This window comes from Mesoplodon bidens (genome assembly GCF_964165515.1).
Source record: "Mesoplodon bidens genome assembly, chromosome: 3".
Classification (NCBI taxonomy): Eukaryota; Metazoa; Chordata; class Mammalia; order Artiodactyla; family Ziphiidae; genus Mesoplodon; species Mesoplodon bidens.
Window position 1 is genome coordinate 11416611 of NC_138178.1, and position 20243 is coordinate 11436853.

The 20243-nt window shown below is 44.1% G+C and overlaps 1 protein-coding gene across 18 annotated transcripts in view; it reads right to left on the reverse strand.

Annotated features, from left to right (window-relative positions):
• Positions 1-20243, reverse strand: part of KIAA1217 — a gene marked incomplete at its 3' end in the record, with an annotated part of 492015 nt that overhangs the window by 60876 nt on the left and 410896 nt on the right. For all 18 annotated transcript variants that reach the window (XM_081227596.1, XM_081227592.1, XM_081227590.1 and 15 more), the window contains one exon: positions 15617-16449. In XM_081227596.1, the coding sequence (XP_081083722.1) occupies positions 15617-16449 (833 nt within the window). The remainder of the gene's footprint in view (positions 1-15616; positions 16450-20243) is intronic.

The following is a 20243-nucleotide window of genomic DNA, read 5'->3' on the forward strand; positions in this document are numbered from 1 at the left end:
GCAGAAATAAATGAAATAGAAATGAAGAAAACAATACCAAAGATCAATGAAACTAAAAGTTGGTTCTTTGAGAAGATAAACAAAATTGATTAACCTTTAGACAGAATCATCAAGAAAAAAAGGAAGGGGATGCAAATCAATAAAATTAGAAATGAAAACAGAGCAATCACAACTGACACTGCAGAAATACAAAGGATTATCAGAGACTACTAAAAACAACTATGTCAATAAAATGGACAACCTGGAAGAAATGGAGAAATTCTTGGAAAGGTACAATTTTCCAAGACTGAACCAGGAAGAATTAGAAAATATAAACAGACAAATCACAAGCACTGAAATTAAAAATCTTTTTCCACAAACAAAAGTCCAGGACCAGATGGCTTCATAGGCAAATTTTAGCAAACATTTAGAGAAGAGTTAACACCTATCCTTCTCAAACTCTTCCAAAAAATTGCAGAGGGAGGAACACTCCCAAATTCGTTCAACGAGGCCACCATCACCCTGATACAAAAACTAGACGAAGTTATCATACACACAAAAATTACAGACCAATGTCACTGATGAACATAGATGCAAAAATCCTCAACAAAATACCAGCAAACAGAATCCAACAACACATTAAAAGGATCATACACCATGATCAAGTGGAATTTATCCCAGGAATGCAAGGATTCTTCAATATACGCAAATCAATCAATGTGATACACCATATTAACAAATTAAGGAATAAAAACCATATGATCATCTCAACAGATGCAGAAAAAGCTTTTGACAAAGTTCAACACCGATTTATGATAAAAACTCTCCAGAAAATGGGCATAGAGGAAACCTACCTCAACATAAAGGCCATATATGACAAACACAAGCAAACATCATTCTCAGTGGTGAAAACCTGAAAGTGTTTTCACTAAGATCAGGAACAAGACAAGGATGTCCACTCTCGCCAATCTTATTCAACACAGTTTCGGAAGTCCTAACCACGAGAATCAGAGAAGAAAAAGAAATAAAGGAATCCAAATTGGAAAAGAAAAAGCAAAACTGTCACTGTTCGCAGGTGACATGATACTATACATAGAAAATACTAAAGATGCCACCAGAAAACTACTAGAGATAATCAATGAATTTGGTAAGGTTGCAGGATACAAAATTAATGCACAGAAATCTCTGGCATTCCTATACACTAATGATGAAAAATCAGAAAGAGAAATTAAGGAAACAATCCCATTTACCACTGCAACAAAAAGAATAAAATACCAAGGAATAAACCTACAGAAGGAGGCAAAAGACCTGTACTCAGAAAACTATACTGATGAAAGAAATCAAAGATGACACAAACAGATGGAGAGATACACCATGTTCTTGGATTGGAAGAATCAATATTGTGAAAATGACTATACTACCCAAAGCAATCTACATATTCAATGCAATCCCTATCAAATTACCAATAGCATTCTTTACATAATTAGAACAAAATATTTTACAATTTGTATGGAAACACAAAAGACCCTGAACAGACAAAGCAATCTTAAGAAAAAGAGAGCTGGGGGAATCAGGCTCCCCGACTTCAAACTATACTACAAAGCTACAGTAATCAAGACAATATGGTACTGGCACAAAAACAGAAATATAGAACGACCAAAGATAAACCCATGCACATATGGTCACTTAATTTATGACAAAGGAGCCAAGGACATACAATGGAGAAAAGACAGCCTCTTCAATAAGTGGTACTGGGAAAACTGGGCCGCTATATGTAAAAGAATAAAAATTAGAACATTCCCTAACACCATACACAAAAATAAATTTTAAATGGATTAAAGACCTAAATGTAAGACCGGACAGTGTAAAACTCTTAGAGGAAAACAGGAAAAACACTCTTCGACATAAACCACAGCAAGATCTTTTTGACCCACCTCCTAGACTAATGAAAATAAAACCAAAAATAAACAAATAGAACCTAAGTAAACTTAAAACCTTCTGCACTGCAAAGGAAACCATAAACAAGACGAAAAGAGAACCCTCAGAATGGGAGAAAATATTTGCAAACAAAGCAGCGGACAAAGGATTAATCTCCAAAATATAAACAGCTCATGGAGCTCAATATCAAAAACACAAACAACCCAATTAAAAAATGGGCAGAAAACCTAAATAGACATTTCACCGAAGAAGACATACAGATGGCCAAGGGTCACGTGAAAAGATGCTCAACATCACTAATTATCAGAGAAATGCAAATCAAAACTACAATGAGGTATCACCTCACACCGGTCAGAATGGCCATCATCAAAAAATTTACGAACAATAAATGCTGGAGAGGGTGTGGAGAAAAGGGAACCCTCTTGCACTGTTGGTGGGAATGTAAAGTGATACAGCCACTATGGAGAACAATATGGAGGGTCCTTAAAAAACTAAAAATTGAACTATCATATGACCCAGCAATCCCACTACTGAGCATATACCCTGAAAAAAACGTAATTCAAAAGGACACATGCACCCCAATGTTCATTGCAGCACTATTAACAATAGCCAAGTCATGGAAGCAACCTAAATGCTCACCAACAGACAAATGGATAAAGAAGGTGTGAGGGCTTCCCTGGTGGCACAGTGGTTGAGAGTCCGCCTGCCGATGCAGGGGACACAGGTTCGTGCCCCGGTCCGGGAAGATCCCACACGCCACGGAGCGGCTGGGCCCGTGAGCCATGGCCGCTGAGCCTGTGCGTCCGGAGCCTGTGCTCCGCAACGGGAGAGGCCACAACAGTGAGAGGCCCGCGTACCGGGAAAAAAAATAAAAAAAAGAAGAAGATGTGGTACATATATACAATGGAATATTACTCAGCCATAAAAAGGAACAAAATTGGGTCATTTGTAGAGATGTGGATGGACCTTGAGCCTGTCATACTGAGTGAAGCCAGAAAGAGAAAAATATCGTATATTAATGCATTTATGTGCGATCTAAAAAAATGGTACAGAGGAACCTATTTGCAGGGCAGGTATAGAGACACAGGCATACAGAAGGGACATGTGGACCCACTGGGGGAAGGGGAGGGTAGGACGAATTGGGAGATTAGGATTGACATATATACACTACCATGTGTAAAACAGATAACAAGTGGGAACATGCTATGAAGCACAGGAAGCTCAGCTTGGTGCACTGTGATGACCTAGATGGGTGGGATGGGGGGGAGGTGGGAGGGAGGGGATATATGTATACACATAGCTGATTCACTTCATTGGACAGCAGAAACTAGCACAACACTGTAAAGCAATTATACTCCAATAAAACAAACAAACAAACAAATAAATAAAACAAAAGGCTTACCCTAGTGGAATTTACATTCTAGGGGTTGAAAGTAATGGTACAACATACTAAATAAGTAAAAAAAAAAAAAAAAAAAAAAATTTATGTATCTATCACTGGCCAAAAAGTTCGTTTGGGTTTTTCCATACAATATTGTGGAAAAACCTGAATGAACTTTTTAGCCAAGCCTATATATATATATATATATATGTATATAAATATATATAAATATACAGATATTACTTATTTATAATGTAATAATATATTATTTGTAATATCGATATACTAATTAGACAGTTATGTGTATGTGCATAGGTATGTGTGTAGGTGTGCCTTGCTGAGCTGATGGCCTTCGGGTGAAGCCCTGACGTCAGGGAGGAGCCATCCAGGTAGATGAAGGTGGAAGGAAGCACAAGGCAAAGGAAGAGTAAATGCAAACTGCCAGAGGCAAGAAAAGTCCCAGGAAGTTCAAACACAGGAAGCCAGTGAACGAGGTCATGGCAGGAAACGTAAGAAACTGAATGAACTTGACACACAGAGGAAACAGGGACCACCTTCCCCCACGGGGCTCCCTTGTTAAACAGAGGCGCCCCTTCTCTTTACCCCCATAACCCAAGGAGAACCGCATCCTGCCAGCTGCAGAATTCTAGACTCACACAATTGTCTAGTTAGGGGGAACTTATTTTAGACCCCCTGGGTTTTCTTTCCATTCTGGTCTTGTGATCTTGACTGAAGAAAAAAAAAAAAAAATGTGTGGCAGGCCCAGCAGGCTGGGCAAAGCTCAGCCACACCCGGGCCTGTGCTCCTGACGGGCACAATGGCTGACTTCGGTGAGGGGAGGTTTCTGCGCAGCATAGCAACTGCACCTGGAAAAACTCCAGGTCGCCTTTAATCTATTTCACAACCTATACTGTCTGGGCGGGCTGTTCTGGCTGAGACCAGAATACGGACCTAAGCCAGCCTCTGGACACACAGTGCCTCGGACACACAGTCTCCAAACGGCCCGTGCGCTACTGCTCCTTTATGCAAAGGGGCTATGGCTTCACGGTGTTATGTCATAAAGTCTCTTATTTATGGAGAACTTTCCAGTTCACAAAGCGATTTTACACCCGTTTTCATTTCAACAGAACCCGCAGGAGGTCCTAGTTGCCATTCCCTGGTCACAACAAGGACACCGAGGCTTACTGGCAAGGCAGGGTCTAAGGAAACACAGCCGGTCATGCGTACCCCCTCCCCCATCCAGGGCTCCCAGCAGGGCTCTGGGCCACCTCCTGTGACTCACCCACCATCTGGGGTGAGGCTCCACTTCCCAGCTGATGAGAGCCTTCGCTCCCCAGGGCAAGCCTACACCCTGCCTTATGATATCATCTGCTTTGCATTTTCTTCCTCTTCCCTGAGGGCAATTTTTAATATTCCTGCTCTGGAAGTGACAGAGCTTTTTTTTTTTTTTTTTTGGTACAGGTACAAACCAGTATGAATAGCTGTTTGTTCATGTTCTGGCTACTTGAATACAGACCTGTATTTGACCTTCCAATGAGTGAAGGTATCAGAGGATACGGGGTGATGGTTTCTTAAGTGATCCTACGGGGGCTGCAGAAGGAAGCTCCCCACTCCCACCTGTTTGTTTGTTTTTTTTAATAAATTTATTTATTTTTGGCTGCATTGGGTCTTCGTTGCTGCACACAGGCTTTCTCTAGTTGCGGTGTGAGGGCTTCTCATTATGGTAGCTTCTCTTTGTTGTGGGGCATGAGCTCTAGGCGTGCAGGCTCAGTGGTTGTGGCTTGCGGGCTCTAGAGCACAGGCTCAGTAGTTGTGGCACATGGGCTCAGTAGTTGTGGCTCGCAGGCTCTAGAGCGCAGGCTCAGTAATTGTGGCACAAGGGCTTAGCTGCTCCGCGGCACGTGGGATCTTCCTGGACCAGGGCTCGAACCCGTGTCCCCTGCATTGGCAGGCGGATTCTTAACCACTGTGCCACCAGGAAAGCCCTTCCCACCTGCTTTTGATCCACAGATTCTCAGGGTGGACTTCAAAGAGCTAAGATAATGATTCCTAGGGAAAAGAAGGAAGGCATTTCCTATACTTGGTCTCTCTCATGGGTTTCTTTTCTTTCTCTCTCTCTTTTTTTTTTGGTCTTCTTAGATCCCTGTGCTTGTTCCAGGAGTAGGGACACACTGCCTTTATTACAAAGACAAAAAAAAACTGAGGCTGCATGATAGTGAAAATATCATTTGACCAAAGAAGTAGCAATCATCGGTCCTTTGGAAAGTGTCCTGTTTCTCCTTCTAAAAGTCTGCAGTTAAGAGATCGGGGGCTTCCCTGGTGGCGCGGTGGTTGAGAGTCCACCTGCCGATGCAGGGGACACAGGTTTGTGTCCCGGTCCGGGAAGATCCCACATGCCGCGGAGCGGCTGGGCCCGTGAGCCATGGCCGCTGAGCCTGCGCATCTGGAGCCTGTGCTCCACAACGGGAGAGGCCACAACAGTGAGAGGTCCACGTACAGCAAAAAAAAAAAAAAAAAAAAAAAAAGAGAGAGAGATCGGATCCCTTCATCCTACATTGTTGGTGGGAATGTAAATTGGTGCAGCCACTTTGGAAAACAGTTAAAAAACTAAAAATAGAGTTGCCATATGATCCAGCAATCCCACTCCTGGGCACGTATCCAGAAAAGATGAAAAGTCTATTTCAAAAAGGTACATGCACCCCAACGTTCATAGCAGTACTATTCACAATAGCCAAGACATGGAAACAACCTAAACGTCCACTGACAGATGAATGGATAAAGATGATGTGTTACATACAGACAATGGAATACTACTCAGCCACAAAAAAGAATGAAATAATGCCATTTGCAGCAACATGGGTGGACCTAGAGATTATCACACTAAGTGAAGTAAGTCAGACAAAGACAAATACCATATGATATCACTTACATATGGAATCTAAAATATGACACAAATGAATTTATCTATGAAACAGAAATAGACTCACAGAGAACAGACTTGTGGTTGCCAAGGGGAAAGGGGGTTGGGGGAAGGATGGACTGGGAGTTTGGGATTAGCAGAGGCAAACTATTATATATAGGATGGACAAACAACAAGGGAACTAATATTTGGTATCCTGTGATTAAACCATAATGGAAGAGAATATGAAAAAGAATATGAATCACTTTGCTGTAGAGCAGAAATTAACACAACATTGTAAATAACTATACTTCAAGAAAATAAACTTAAAAAAAGAGATTGCATCCCTTCAGCTCTGAAGATGGACAGGGAGAAAGAGTAGGTATTACTGGCAATACATGTTGGCCCTGTAAGAGTCAATACAGACTTTTTAAGACCCACAATTTTTGGAAGTTCAAATTAATGCTTAGACCTGGCTATATTTTTGAATCACTTCATTCATGAAAAATCAAGTCCAAAACTCAAATAAGGACAAGTGTAATCTCTGTAAACTCCACCAGAGAGCAGGACAACTAATCACAAGAGGGGTTAAATGGCTGGGACACCACGGCAGCCCTGGATTATTCAGCTGTTGGGCCGTCAGGCTATTTAGATGAGCCCCATCCTCAGGTTGGGTCATAGTCACACCGATTCGGCAGTGAGTTGATCTTGCCAGGCTGAACCTGTACCTAAACATTTATTCCTCTTCTCTTTGAAGAAAGACGTTTTAGTCTGCAAGGAAAGGGGCTTATCTGAATCTCACAGAATTTAGGTTGCTCTGACTTAGTTTCTGGTTTCAGACCTAAGGCGTCTGATTGACAGCACCTCGTGAATATTCAAAGGAGATACAGGGGTGCATTTTAATGTCACCTAATTAGTGACAGAGGATGGCTTTCCCTTTTGAGAAACTGATTTGTTCAAAGTTAACACAGAGCTTGTGGCAGTCATTCCACCGGTATTTTTGATAGAATATCCCTTGGATAAGAGTAGGGCTGTCTTCAGACATTTGTCAGTTGGTTGAGTATCACGTTTATCAGACAGCTCTTGAATGAACTCAGCAGCCTAAAGAATGACTAGCAAATATTACTTAACCATAAAGTTATATTCCTGTGAATGAAATCATAATTCAATTTATCAGCACCTATGTGCTCTGAGACTGCCAAAACATCATATCTAGATGTCACTTTTATAGGAAGCATAATGGTAGAAATACAGCAAATTTTGGATAGAGATCAATCTGTCTTTCCAAATGGTATCTTTTCATTCCATTATGTAAATTCCTTAAATGCGAGTCCATCTTGGCATTCTCATGAAGGCTTCCAGCCCAGCCTAAGTTCAGGAAAGTGCTCCCGTTTCTGAACTCACAGCAATTACTCTCTGTATCACTCCTTTGGAATTAATTATGTACGAGCCGTCCCCAAATTATGGTAGGCTTGTAACTGCAAAGTTTTCGTCTACTTTCATTGTTTAGAACTTGGCCCATGGAAGTCTCTTTAACCTACAGTGTATTATTAGTCCTTTCATTGTTCCTCATTGTTTTCAAGGAAAACGTGTCCTGACTTTCCAGCTGAACTTGGGAGATGCTGGGAACAGATCTCCCCCTGCAGCTCCAGCCTCAGGGAAAGGCACCGTCCCCCTTAGTGACCTGTAAAGCCTCCTCCCTGCTCTCCACTTCACCAGGAGACACTGCCACTCTTAGGGTGACAAGAAGATCATCCCTGGGCAACACCTATGAGTGAAATCCTATTGTTGTGGTTGTTCTTAAAAACCAGTTATTTAATAAGCATTCGTAGCTCAGAAGCTTCCTGCACTTAACTGTGGCATAGCTTACACATTCATATTATGCTTTTAATGTTTTATGACTGTCTTCCCGGTTCGTATTCCTTGCAGGTGGGGACACATCTAAGTTTCTTTGTACCCTGCAAAGCAATCAGTCCCCAGCTAAGCATACAAAGAGGAGCTCAATAACCGTTTATTGATCCCTAATTAGAGCTACCCAGGAAAGCAATTCAGACAATAACTGAATTGGTCAGGCACTGTTAGGCATCAAAATAAGCATCAGATGACCTAATAATTTCAGCGCTACCTGGTTAGGCGTTCTTATCATCCGTCATACAGCTCAGGCACAATTTTAAGAAGATGCTGTAATCCTGGCTTGTCTCTTGGCACCTGGTCCCAAGACAACGTACGAACCCCACTATTCTCCTGATATGGACTGAAAAGTGGCTTTGATAGTCTAAACATTCTCATTTGGATCTTTCCTCCCACCTAATTCTATTCTCTGTGCACATTTACTTTTACTCTCTCCTGTATCCACCCCCCCACACCCCCCGCCCACCTGCTTTATATTTTTCCTAGCATTATAGTCAACAATTTGTCTCCCTGCTTCCTCTGGCACAGTCCTTGTTCTAGACATTTCTGTGTATTCATCTCTGGGCTTAGTAGCATTTAGTGGAGTGCTTTGTTCAAAGTAGGAACTCAGCACTTACGCTACGCCAGGCATGGCACAAGACACTTAACTGTAATGAGTTGTTCCATCCTATGAGGTAGGTGCTCTTATTATCTCTATTTTACAGACGAGCAAGCTGAGGCAGAACAAGTCTCAGTGATCTGTCAGAGTTTACAACGGCTCACAAGTGTTAGAACAGGCACTTGAACCCAGGCTATCTGGCTGTGGAGACCATGTTCATAAACATGGCACATGGGCTTCCCTGGTGGCGCAGTGGTTGAGAGTCCGCCTGCCGATGCAGGGGACACGGGTTCGAGCCCCGGTCCGGGAAGATCCCACATGCCGCGGAGCGGCTGGGCCCGTGAGCCATGGCCGCTGAGCCTGCGCGTCCGGAGCGTGTGCTCCGCAACGGGAGAGGCCACAGCAGTGAGAAGCCCATGTACCGCAAAAACAAACAAACAAACAAACACACACATGGCACGTGACTGCCTCTCAATGAATGACTGATCACAGGTTGATTGAACCAAAGATAACAGCAAGTTCTAACAATAATGAAGCCGCTTTACCAAGAGGGCAAGGGTAAAACTGAGGAAATCATCACCAAGATCCACGCTTTGGATTTGAGAGCATCTGACAACGTCTGGAGACACACATCTTCGGTTGCTGCGACTGGGGCAGCATTTCCGGGGAGTTTGCTACTGGCATCTAGTGGGATGGGGGAGGCTGGGGATGCTGCTAAACACCCTAGAATGCACAGGACAGGCCCCCGATGCCAAGAGTGCAGAAGTTAAGAAACCTTGCTCTGGGAAGATCCGAAGTCTAACTACATACGAGATGTCTGATGTGGCTCCCTTTTGACTATACAATCAGGAAAAGGAAAAAAAATTAACCATTCTTTTTCAGAATCACCTCTCTAACAGGATATCTAACGTAGTTTAGAAAATCTTCAAAGGCATGCCAGGCACTGTGAACATTTTAAATGACACAAATATGAATTCAGACTTTCAATTAACTAGTAAACCAAGGATGCATCCTATTCCTCAAAGCTACCAACACAATAATACTTAATGCTCATAAAATGAGAAAGCGAAGTAAAATGATTAAGAACAGACCCAAGCTACCAGTTAGCATGCAGGCTTCCTCCTGTACATAGAAATTTTCCTCCCCTTTCATTCTAAGGCGTGGGATTCTACTTCTCTAAATCTGCGATGCCTTAGAAATCACAGCAGATGTCATGTGGCTTCTTTTCCTCCACATACAAGTGCCCAGACAGGCAAGGATTTGCTCCCAAGTGAATTCTTGACTAGTTTGTTGAATTGAGCTACTGTAGGTGCAGAAGAGTGTAAAAAGTATGATCTCAGTTCAAGTTTACCATGTCTTGAAAAATACTTTATTAGGGGGAATCTGTTATACATTTGGAAGGAGAGCTATTAGTCACTTTGCAGTGAGCACCCTTGAAGTTTGAGTGTTATTTCGACAGAGGTATTTCACATTATATGAGCCAAGCTATAAATACAAAATAGCAAAACATAAATGTCCTAGAGTTTTACAATTCTTAAGGGCTGTTCTATGTGTCATGGATAGGGACGATGATGCTGTTTAATGAAGTACGTTTATAACCCTGGCAAGACAGAGCCTCACGCCTGCAGTCACCTGTCACACACTGTCTCCCTTGCACAGGGCCTCTTAGTCACATGGACCCACTCTCTTCCTGGAGGCCTTGCTGAAAGGAAATCATCTGGGTAAAACCACCTCAGCACTCAAGGTCATTTTCCTTCTAGAAGCTCAGACTTGAGAATTACAGTCGGCCCTCGATATTCGCCGGTTTTGCGACTTCAGATTCAACCAACCGCAGATTGAAATTTGCACATTGGTTGAATCCGTGGATGTGGAACCACAGATATGGAGGGCTGACTGAACTATGCCCTTTTAAATAAGGGACTTGAGCATCTGCGGATTTGGGTATCCATGGGCTCCCGGAACCAATCTCCATGGAGACTAAGAGGCGACCATACTACTCTGAAGGTCAAAGCAGTTGTAATCCGCTTTCCTACCCCAAAGTCCATGGCCGTCTTGGGAGGAAGATGCTACCACCATATATATTCTATTTTTTCCAGATCTCCTGTATATAATTTGTCATCGCTAGATGCTTTGTGGAAGCATCTTTATAAGAAAAGAGATGCCAAATTCATTAAATCGAAGCACATGAGCTAAGTACAAGATCAAGGTGAAACTACTTTGTCTTTAACTCATTTTCAAGTCAACAGAGCTATTACAAAATTGCGTTAAAAAAAGCTACTGTTGGAAGTTTCCTGAGTACAGCTGAGGAAGAAAATTTTTCTGATTTCAAACACTCTGCAGTTAATGGGCTATTTCATAGAAGTGGTCTTCTGAAGAGTATATGAATCCAGCAGTGCCCCAAAGAAAGCATCTCTACAGATTTCTCAGTCCCCCTCCAGTGTTTTTGTAGCTTCACATCTTAGATGTAAAATTTCACTTGAGAGTTTCATATAAAAAACACTCAGAGATTTGCTTTTTAATATTATGAAATTGCAACAGAAATTGGTTTGGCACGTTATAGGACCCTGTACTCATGAAGTTACTTTTAGGGGTTGAAGCTTCTTTACAAATACTTGCACAGACTAAATATATCTAAAATAGCACCAATGTATAGGTGTAACAATGGATTATAATCTTGTGCTTCAGTAATTGTTTCTGGTGATCTTGTTTTTAAGATTTTCTTTGACATGGTACTCACATTCATTTCTTTCAAAATAAAATCTACCAAGAATGTTCTCTTCTTTCTTCCCCTATTTCTGCATAATTGTGCTAATATACTAGCTGGGACAGTTATATTTTAAATGACATGTATATATTTAGCAGCATAATTATGCAAATTCTACCATGTTGATGATTGTAAATATCCTTTCAGAGCAGCTACTTAGCATTTTGTCCTGGTTGAAATGCTTAGAATTCACTCTCAAATTCACTTCTCTGCTGGGTGAAGGTGGGGCTCATAGTTCTCACCCACCAGGCAGAATACTGCACAGTGGTAAAAAGTATGGATTCCTTAATGTACCTGGACATTCTATGCCACTTACTGGCTTTGTGACCTTGGGAAAGTTACTTAACCTCTCTGAGCTCTGTTTCTGCATCTGTAAAATAGGGATGATCATAGTACATACTGCACTGGATCATCATGACGATTACATCATACGATGTATGGAAACTACTTAACATCGTGCTTGGTCCATAAAAGACCTTAAATAAATGATAGCTATCGTCAGTGTTCTTATATTACCCAGCAGTACTACATTTCAGCCTAGACATCAAGCTTTCCAAGAGTTTAGAATTGCAGCTGAAAAAGAGCAAGTATGGCACATTCCAACCTGTCTAGGTAACAGTGGGGTGGCGGGTAGCAGTGTTAGCAGCACGATGTCCAGACTCGAGTTTTTACGAGAGAATCATTCTTTACATACTTTTGTCATGTGCCTGGGTTGAGTTAGTGGGAATGCTTAGGTGTTTCAGTAATACCAACTCTAAATGTAGACGGTGTGTGTGTGTGTGTGTGCGCGTGCATGCGCACGCGCGCGTGTAGGGCTACAGGAGAAGGGAATCTAGCCTGTGGTGAGGAATCACCTGAGCAAGATGTGAGACAAAATTCCTCCTCTGCTATTTCACATTTACAGGAATGAATTCAAAAAGGTAAAATTATATTCTGAATTACAACTATATGTCAGAATACGGCAGTGGTCATGACAGTGTATTTCAGGTGAACATTAATCTTTCGTCAACTTTCCTAATCCTCGTTTTTCTAGAAATAAGAACTTGGATTTTCTAAAAGGAGTTGCTAACACATAAGACAAGAAACCCATAGCATTTTCTGAGCTTCGATAAAAACCAGAAACCTCTGAGGAAGCAGAGGCCCTGAAAATATACTGATGCTACCGAAGGCTAAAATTCTTCAAGACTCTGATCAGGGAGCAGTACAGAGGCAACTCCACATAGCAGAGGGCCCTTCACTTTGGTCCCACCATAACCCAATCCTGGGAACTGGGTTCAGTGATGTTCAGTTATATACACGTGGTACCCACACGCATGACGATGAACTAGGTGCTGAGCGAGAAGCCAGACGCCATCGTTGGCCAAAGTGTGCCTGGCACTCAGCAGGGTGCACATGGCTTGATGTGGAATCAAGCTCACAATCCTCTCATTCCCACAAGGTGGGTCAGCAGGGTGGTGGGGGAGGATGGATCCTGGCCCTGGAGATGGGTAGTTCTTACTTTTTCCTGGACTAAATTCTTATGACTCCAAGTCCCTTCCTATCAGTGACACACATTTCCCAACCAGCCACTCACAGCCCGCCGGAGCAGATGTGTTACCCTTTCTTAGAAGCACAGGGCGCAAACTCCCTAGCCTTAAGGCACGTCTTGGTAGATTTCCCTCTGGTTGTGACACTGGTCTGTTCAAAGAGCCTCAGTGTTTATCTCACACCCCTCAGCTTTCTATGGTCATGGGAGGCATCCCTTTCTTTGATTCTTAGAATTTAACTTCCTAAGGACTTTGGGAAGGAGAGAATAAATACCTTTTTCTGAGTCTTCATTTTTTTTAGCCCTGCGTAATCAAGCCTGTCACCGTTTTGTTTTGCTTCCCATGCAGCAGATTTTTTTTTAATAGGAACTATTCTTGGAGACAGTTTACATCAACTCTACCCACTTGCCATTGGCCAGAACTCACTCGCATGGCCACACTTAACTGCAAAGGAGGCTCGGAGATGCAGATAGTTTTGAGCCCCAGAGGAAAAGAAAACACGGTTTGGTAACCACACAGCCTCGTCTCTGCCACCATCCACCATCTACTCTCCTGTCAGCAAAGACCTGCGTCATCCCTCTTTCCACACAAAGAATATATACCCTCCCTCCACAAGGGAGACAATGCAGTCTCATTCTGTCATGGAATCCAGCGCCATGTACAGGATCTCTGGGAAATGTGCAATCTGCTCCATCGGTATCAGATGTGGCTCCTGGTGACCTTGCAAGCAGTTAACTAAAAAGCCAAGTTATCTGTAGCCCTTACAACCAGTACTATAGCAGCAGAGCAAAGACGATTTGTAACCTCTTGTTCCTTGAATATTTGGTAGCTCTTGTCTATAAACCACTTCACTCTAGTTCAAGCCAGTCACTGTTGCTGGTTTTTTTTTTTTGCAGTACGCGGGCCTCTCACTGTTGTGGTCCCTCCCGTTGCGGAGCACAGGCTCCGGACGCGCAGGCTCAGCGGCCATGGCTCACGGGCCCAGCCGCTCCGCGGCATGTGGGATCTTCCCGGACCGGGGCATGAACCCGTGTCCCCTGCATCGGCAGGCAGACTCCCAACCGCTGTGCCACCAGGGAAGCCCTTTTTTTTCTTTTTTTTTAAAGCTGTGTAGAGAGGGTTAGAGCTTTTTGGTACATTGATGATCCCCCAACTTCCAGGTTTATTCTCTTTCCATCTTCCTGGAATCTTTCTTCTGGAACCAGATAAGAGACAGCCCTTTCATGATAAAATTCTGCCAGTTGAGGACAGAGCTTTCCGATTTGTGTGATTAAGACAGTGATATACTATCACATTCCAGTCACAATTTTGGCCTTCTTTTTACAAGGTTATGTAGTAGAAAGTGACATGATCGGTTTTGGTAACGAGGAGGGAACAGTGGTTGCAATAAGGTACTGAGTGGCTGAATATCGGAATTTTATTTCTCACGCCCCTTCTGAATTCCCATATGACAACAGGTCAAATGCTTAACCTCCTTTGGACTCAGTTTCTTTGACTAGATTTTTATGATTATAATTATTATGTTGCCTTCTGTCAACCCGTTCAGGGTAGAGAAATTCCCTCTATCAAGAGTAGCTTTTCTGGGGCTTCCCAGGTGGCGTAGTGGTTAAGAATCCGCCTGCCAATGCAGGGGACATGGGTTCGATCCCTCGCCCGGAAAGATCCCACATGCCGCGGAGCAACTAAACCCATGCGCCACAACTACTGAGCCTGCGCTCTAGAGCCCACAAGCCACAACTACTGAGCCCGCGTGCCTAGAGCCCATGCTCCGCAACAAGAGAAGCCACCACAGTGAGAAGCCCCCGCTCGCCGCAACTAGAGAAAGCCCGCGCGCAGCAACGAAGACCCAATGCAGCCAAAAATTAAAAAAAAAAAAAAAGAAAGATTAGCTTTTCTATTACTCTACAAACTTGAGGGTTTTCAAGATGTAGTATGAAGGTTCTGGGCTGGTAAATTATAAACGCATGTAAACTTAAAAAGAAGTTTAAATATCTGGAGTGTCACATCCACTAGAAAAATTTTGCTGATCTCTGTACCACTCCTGAATGAGTATTACATTAACACCATCCTATTTTTATGCAAATTCATGTTTTTATCACCCGGGATGACAGACAGTGACACACCCTTTTCATTTCTCATAACCAGATGAGAAAACAAAATTGCACTTCACAAGAACACACACTGCCATTTCAAACAGTTAATGCTTGAACCACTCACGCACTTTCAGTGGGAGACCAGTTAGGATCAGCTTTTGATGATTTGTCTGAATGGTTTCTGAAATCGTAATTTTCTTCTGAATTATTCAGATTGACATTAATGATGCTCCTGTTAGATCCACACTCAGGGGGCCCGTGCTGACCTCTCTTGCTGGGGTGCCTGCCTGCCTTTAGCCTGGCTACTGCCCAGCCTCACTCGACCACTGGATTTAGAAACTCTTTGCTGACAACAGCCCTCTGGTTCTACTCTTCCCCCCCTCCCCCCCAACGGCCAGTACCCACAGGGCACAGTGCTCAAGGCTGGCACTCAGCTGATCACTGTTCTCTTGGTTTGACTTCTGTAAAGCAGCCCTCAAAACCAGCACGTGGGCATGGACCACCCTTGGCCACCCTCACCGCCTTACCTGGTCTCTCTGTCTTTGGGTATCGTAGCCGTGCTATAAGCAAACACCTGCTTCTCAACTAGAGGAGGGCCGAGGTCCACAATTCCGGCTAATCCTGGAGTGGTCCGTGGCTTCTCAATGTACACCAAGGTGCCAGGCTCCTTTTTGAAGGCCTGGCGGCTGGGTGAGACCCGGTCTGACTGCATGGTGTGGGAGGGCCCGTGGGCGTTATGGAGACCGTGCATCTCCACCATCCTCAGGTCACTGACTCGGTGAGGAGAGGCCGGGGGTGTTTTGGAGCCCAGAGTAGGCAAGAGGCTCTCCGGATACTTCCTTGACTTCTGTCTGTACAGTGACTGCTCCATGTGCATTTCCGCTTGCAAAGAAGGGCTGCAGTAAGCACTGGCTGAACGAACTGCAGCGCGGTGATACCCGATGCCGTGATCGGGGACATCCAGCGGGTGCCCGCCGTGCGAAGAGGCTATGCTCATCCTCCCCTCGTGATAAAGGTAAGGATCGGCGTAGAAACCCTCGTTTCGGTACATCGCGAGGCTCTTGGCGCTCATGTCTTCATCCGGCTTCACGTCTCTTCTTTCCAAGATGGCGCTGGGGCTGGGAGAGATGGATCTGGAGACCGGCAGGCTGGAGAGTCTGTCCCTGGGGATGGTGGCGTTACCAGGAATGACCATTGGCCGGGTGCCTCCGTAAGGGATTCTGGATGGAGAGGGAGGCATGGAATGTGGGACAGGAGTGGATGGTGGCGAATTTGGGATGGCGTGGGGTAGGAGAGCTGCAGGTCCAGGTCGAGAGGCACCAGGGCCATCTCCTCTTGCATAAACGAGTTCTCTCTGCATCTGAAAAGAAAACAAGAAATTAGAAAATCTACTTTGATATTCATGTTTTTAGAGACATCTCAGTGTGGTTTCCCTGATGAAGCAGGCTCAATAGTGGCCCCTGCAAGATGTCCACGCCCTAATCCCTGGAACCTGTAACCATGTCCCCTTACAGGGCAAAAGGGCCTTTGCAGATACCCCCCCGTTAAGGATGTTGAACTGGGGAGATTATCCAGGTGGACCCAATGCAATCACAATCACTTATGTGAAGGTAATGCAATGCATTTACTGATATGTGAAAGAGGCAGGAGGGTCCGCATCATGGAAGGAGATGTGATGACAGAAGCAGAATCAGAGAGAGAGAACGGGAAGATGCTGTTACGGAGTCCAAGCTCATACTGCTCGCCCCACAACAGGCCAATAAATCGAGAGATGAGGTGTTGGGGCACGAAGAGTGACTTTATTTGGAAAGCCAGCAGACCAAGAAGATGGTGGACTCATTCCCCAAAGAACCATCTTGCCTGAGTTAGAATTTAGGCTTCTTTTATACTAAAAGGGGAGGGAGTAAAGTCAAGCATTTCCTGCTTCCAGTCAGCCTCCAGAGGGGAGGTGTTAACTTCTTTCTCTCGGCAGAAAGAAATCACAGGTGGGCCTGGTCAGGATGTTTCCTGTGAGCTAAACAAAGGTATTTTTAGCTTAATGCTCACTACCTGGGAGTCAGGGTTCCCAGAGATGGGCCATTATGTATATTTTAAGCTTATAGGCAATATCCCTTTAGTGACTAACTTGTAATAGAACACAAAAGGTTCTTCCCTATAATAATTCCCCATTGTCAATGTGGGAAAAGGGAGGAAGACCACTCTGGCTGGTTACTTCCTGTTGAACGGAGGTGACGAATATTCCTTAGAATCTTTTGTCAACCTTTGTTTATCTACAACTATTTGAACCCGATGAAACCTATTAGCACTTTGTTGTCTAATTCATAACTGAACTCGGGGTTTTGGTTCCAGTTCCTAATACATATAAATTCCTGTGCTATTTATTTGGACACAATTAAAGAAATTGGTTGCCCCTTCTCCAGCTGCAATGGAATTCCCATCTACTTCAGTTGGATGGGCAGACCTGTTGGAGTCAAACTCATGAGCAGAGGTCAGTATAGAGCCCGAAGTTTTAATGTAATTGGCAACCGCTAGGTCTTTTAGTGTTTATAGATTCTCCTGCCTGGGCACACACCTGGAATGGAGTACCATACAATATTCTAAAGGTGTTTAATTTAAGCCTGCTTCTGGGAGCCACTGATCTGCAGCATGGCACCTAGCAAGGTTATCCCAAGTTAAATGTCTCCTGACATTTTAGCAACGTTCCTTTCTGATATATGATTCATTTTCTTGGTTTTTCCCGTTCATTGTGGTCTCTAGGATGAATGCAGTTTTAATGCCTTCATCCAAATCAGGGGATAACTTCACTAAGGAGGGCTTTAACCACTTCAGAGAGTTTCTGTCCAGGTGGGATATGTTTCCACTGATCCTGAAAAGGTGTGCACACAAACACTAGCAGGTATCTGAGATTTCCTGAGGCTCGAGGCCTTTGAGTAAATATTTGTCAGTCCTCGGTGGGGCAGGTTCCTCTGTGTTGAGTCCCCACCTGGGAGGTCTGACATCAGTCTCTGGGTTATGTTTAAGACTCTGGGGGAAAGGGCTTGGTCTCCTTTTCCGGGATGTTCATGAGCATCATCTGCTGGCTTAAAGCATGTTCTGGTGGGACTCAGATGTCACGCTACTGTGCTGAAAAACTTCAGGGTGAGGCCTATCAGAAAGTCAATCAGGTCATCCCTCCACTGTCAATTTCACCCTGGGCTCCTGTGGGGAGTTGGGTGCCCAAGGCCAAGGGAGTCCCTGGGTCTCTTCATTCAGAGCGTTCCTCTCTACCGTGAGAGGCTCCCATCTTCTATTGTTCTTCTGTTTCAGCAGAGGGCAATCTGTTTTCCACTGCTGCTGCCCTGCACAATAAGCATATTGTTCCTTCCCCAGTGGTGGCCTACCTCTCTCCGGGTTACTTGCCTTCCGGGAATCCAATGCCACTGCCAAAAAAAGTGGCGTTTCGGGGCTTCCCTGGTGGCACAGTGGTTGAGAGTCCGCCTGCCGATGCAGGGGACACGGGTCCGTGACCTGGTCCGGGAAGATCCCACATGCCGCGGAGCGGCTGGACCCGTGAGCCATGGCCGCTGAGCCTGCGCGTCCGGAGCCTGTGCTCCGCAACGGGAGAGGTCACAGCAGTGAGAGGCCCGCGTACCGCAAAAAAAAAAAAAAAAAAAAAAGTGGCGTTTTGTTTTGCATCTTTCTTCTGTTGTTGTTCCCTCAACACTTTAAAAGCAACATCTACCAATTGAGAAGGGTTCATTCCAAATGTACCATCAATTTTTGCAATGTTCTCCTGAAATCTGAGGCACTTTGCCCCAAAAGGTCAAATTTACCATTCTAATATTTGCAGGGGCCTTGGGATCTGCATTAGTATGATGTGTGTAGGCCTGATAAATCCTTTCCAAAAATTCAGAGAGGTCTTCATTTGTTTTGCTGAATTTCTTGAATTTTGTTCAAACTCTTGCCTTGGTTTCCCGTTTCAAGGCCCTGCCAAGATGCACTAATGAGTAGTGCTCTCATAAGGGCCTTCTTCCCTCACTGGGGTCTCCATTTGGTTCAGCTGTGGGTGCTGGCAAGTGGGCTTCAGGTGTAGAGCATCCTCTCTATAAGGAGGGCTGCAATCTTTCCAAGTAAACAAGTTTGAGAAACCCAGCCGGCTGGTCATTTCCATTTAGGCCCCCCATGAGATTAACGGGTGTAAGGAAAATAGCCCTGTCCCAGAAGTGGCTCCGAGCCTAAATTGGGTGCCCTGTTGGGTCTTAGATGGCGATTCCAGACCAAGTCCCTGTGCCACAGAAACTAGCACAGGATTTTCTTGTTTTGTTTTGTTCTTTTGGCCACGCTGCACAGCTTGTGGGATCTTAGTTCCCCGACCAAGGACTGAACCCAGGCTACTGCAGTGAAAGTGCCAAGTCCTTAACCACTGGACTGCCAGGGAATTCCCAGCATTTTCTAATTGATCCTATAAGGAGCTAAGTGCTGAGCCCCAGTGTCAGGAACTGGGCCTGGATAGGAATGGAAGGTGGTGTAAGGGTTGGATATACTGGCATAACGGCCAGAGCAGCTGGGACAGCCAGCTCAGCCAGAGGAGTTACGGTCTGAAGCAACATGTCCTCTCATTCCCTTCCTTATTTTCCCTGGGAATAGTACAAATGCTTGCACATAAAGGATTTCATTATTCTGGCCTGTTTCTTCACAAAATAGCTAGAGTGTCATTCAAAAGCCCCTGTAAAACTATAGATAGCAATTGATCATCTAGCCATTAAAAGGATGCCTTTTTGCCTTGGCATCAACCACCTGGGATTACAGTGCAACTGAATAGAAAACTGACTACTGCTGTGGCTATGACAATAAGGTAATTACTAAAATTATGACTGATATCATTTACCAGGATGTGCCAGAATTTTAGGAGTTCCATATAATTTCTGGAATATATATGTTAATAACATTTACCCATACAGTACAACCTAAGAAGTTTTATCACCACCCATTTGACAATGCCTCCCACACACTTCATCACACCAAATAAGCCCAATTAGTTTAATATTCCTCTCTGAGATGGAGAGAAAACAAGTAATTTGAGTTGTTGCAGAGACCCTCCAGAAAACCCCAACGTTAGCCAGAGGTCAAATGAATCCCACTTAGAACTTGATCTTTGGGACATTTGTCAAAAAT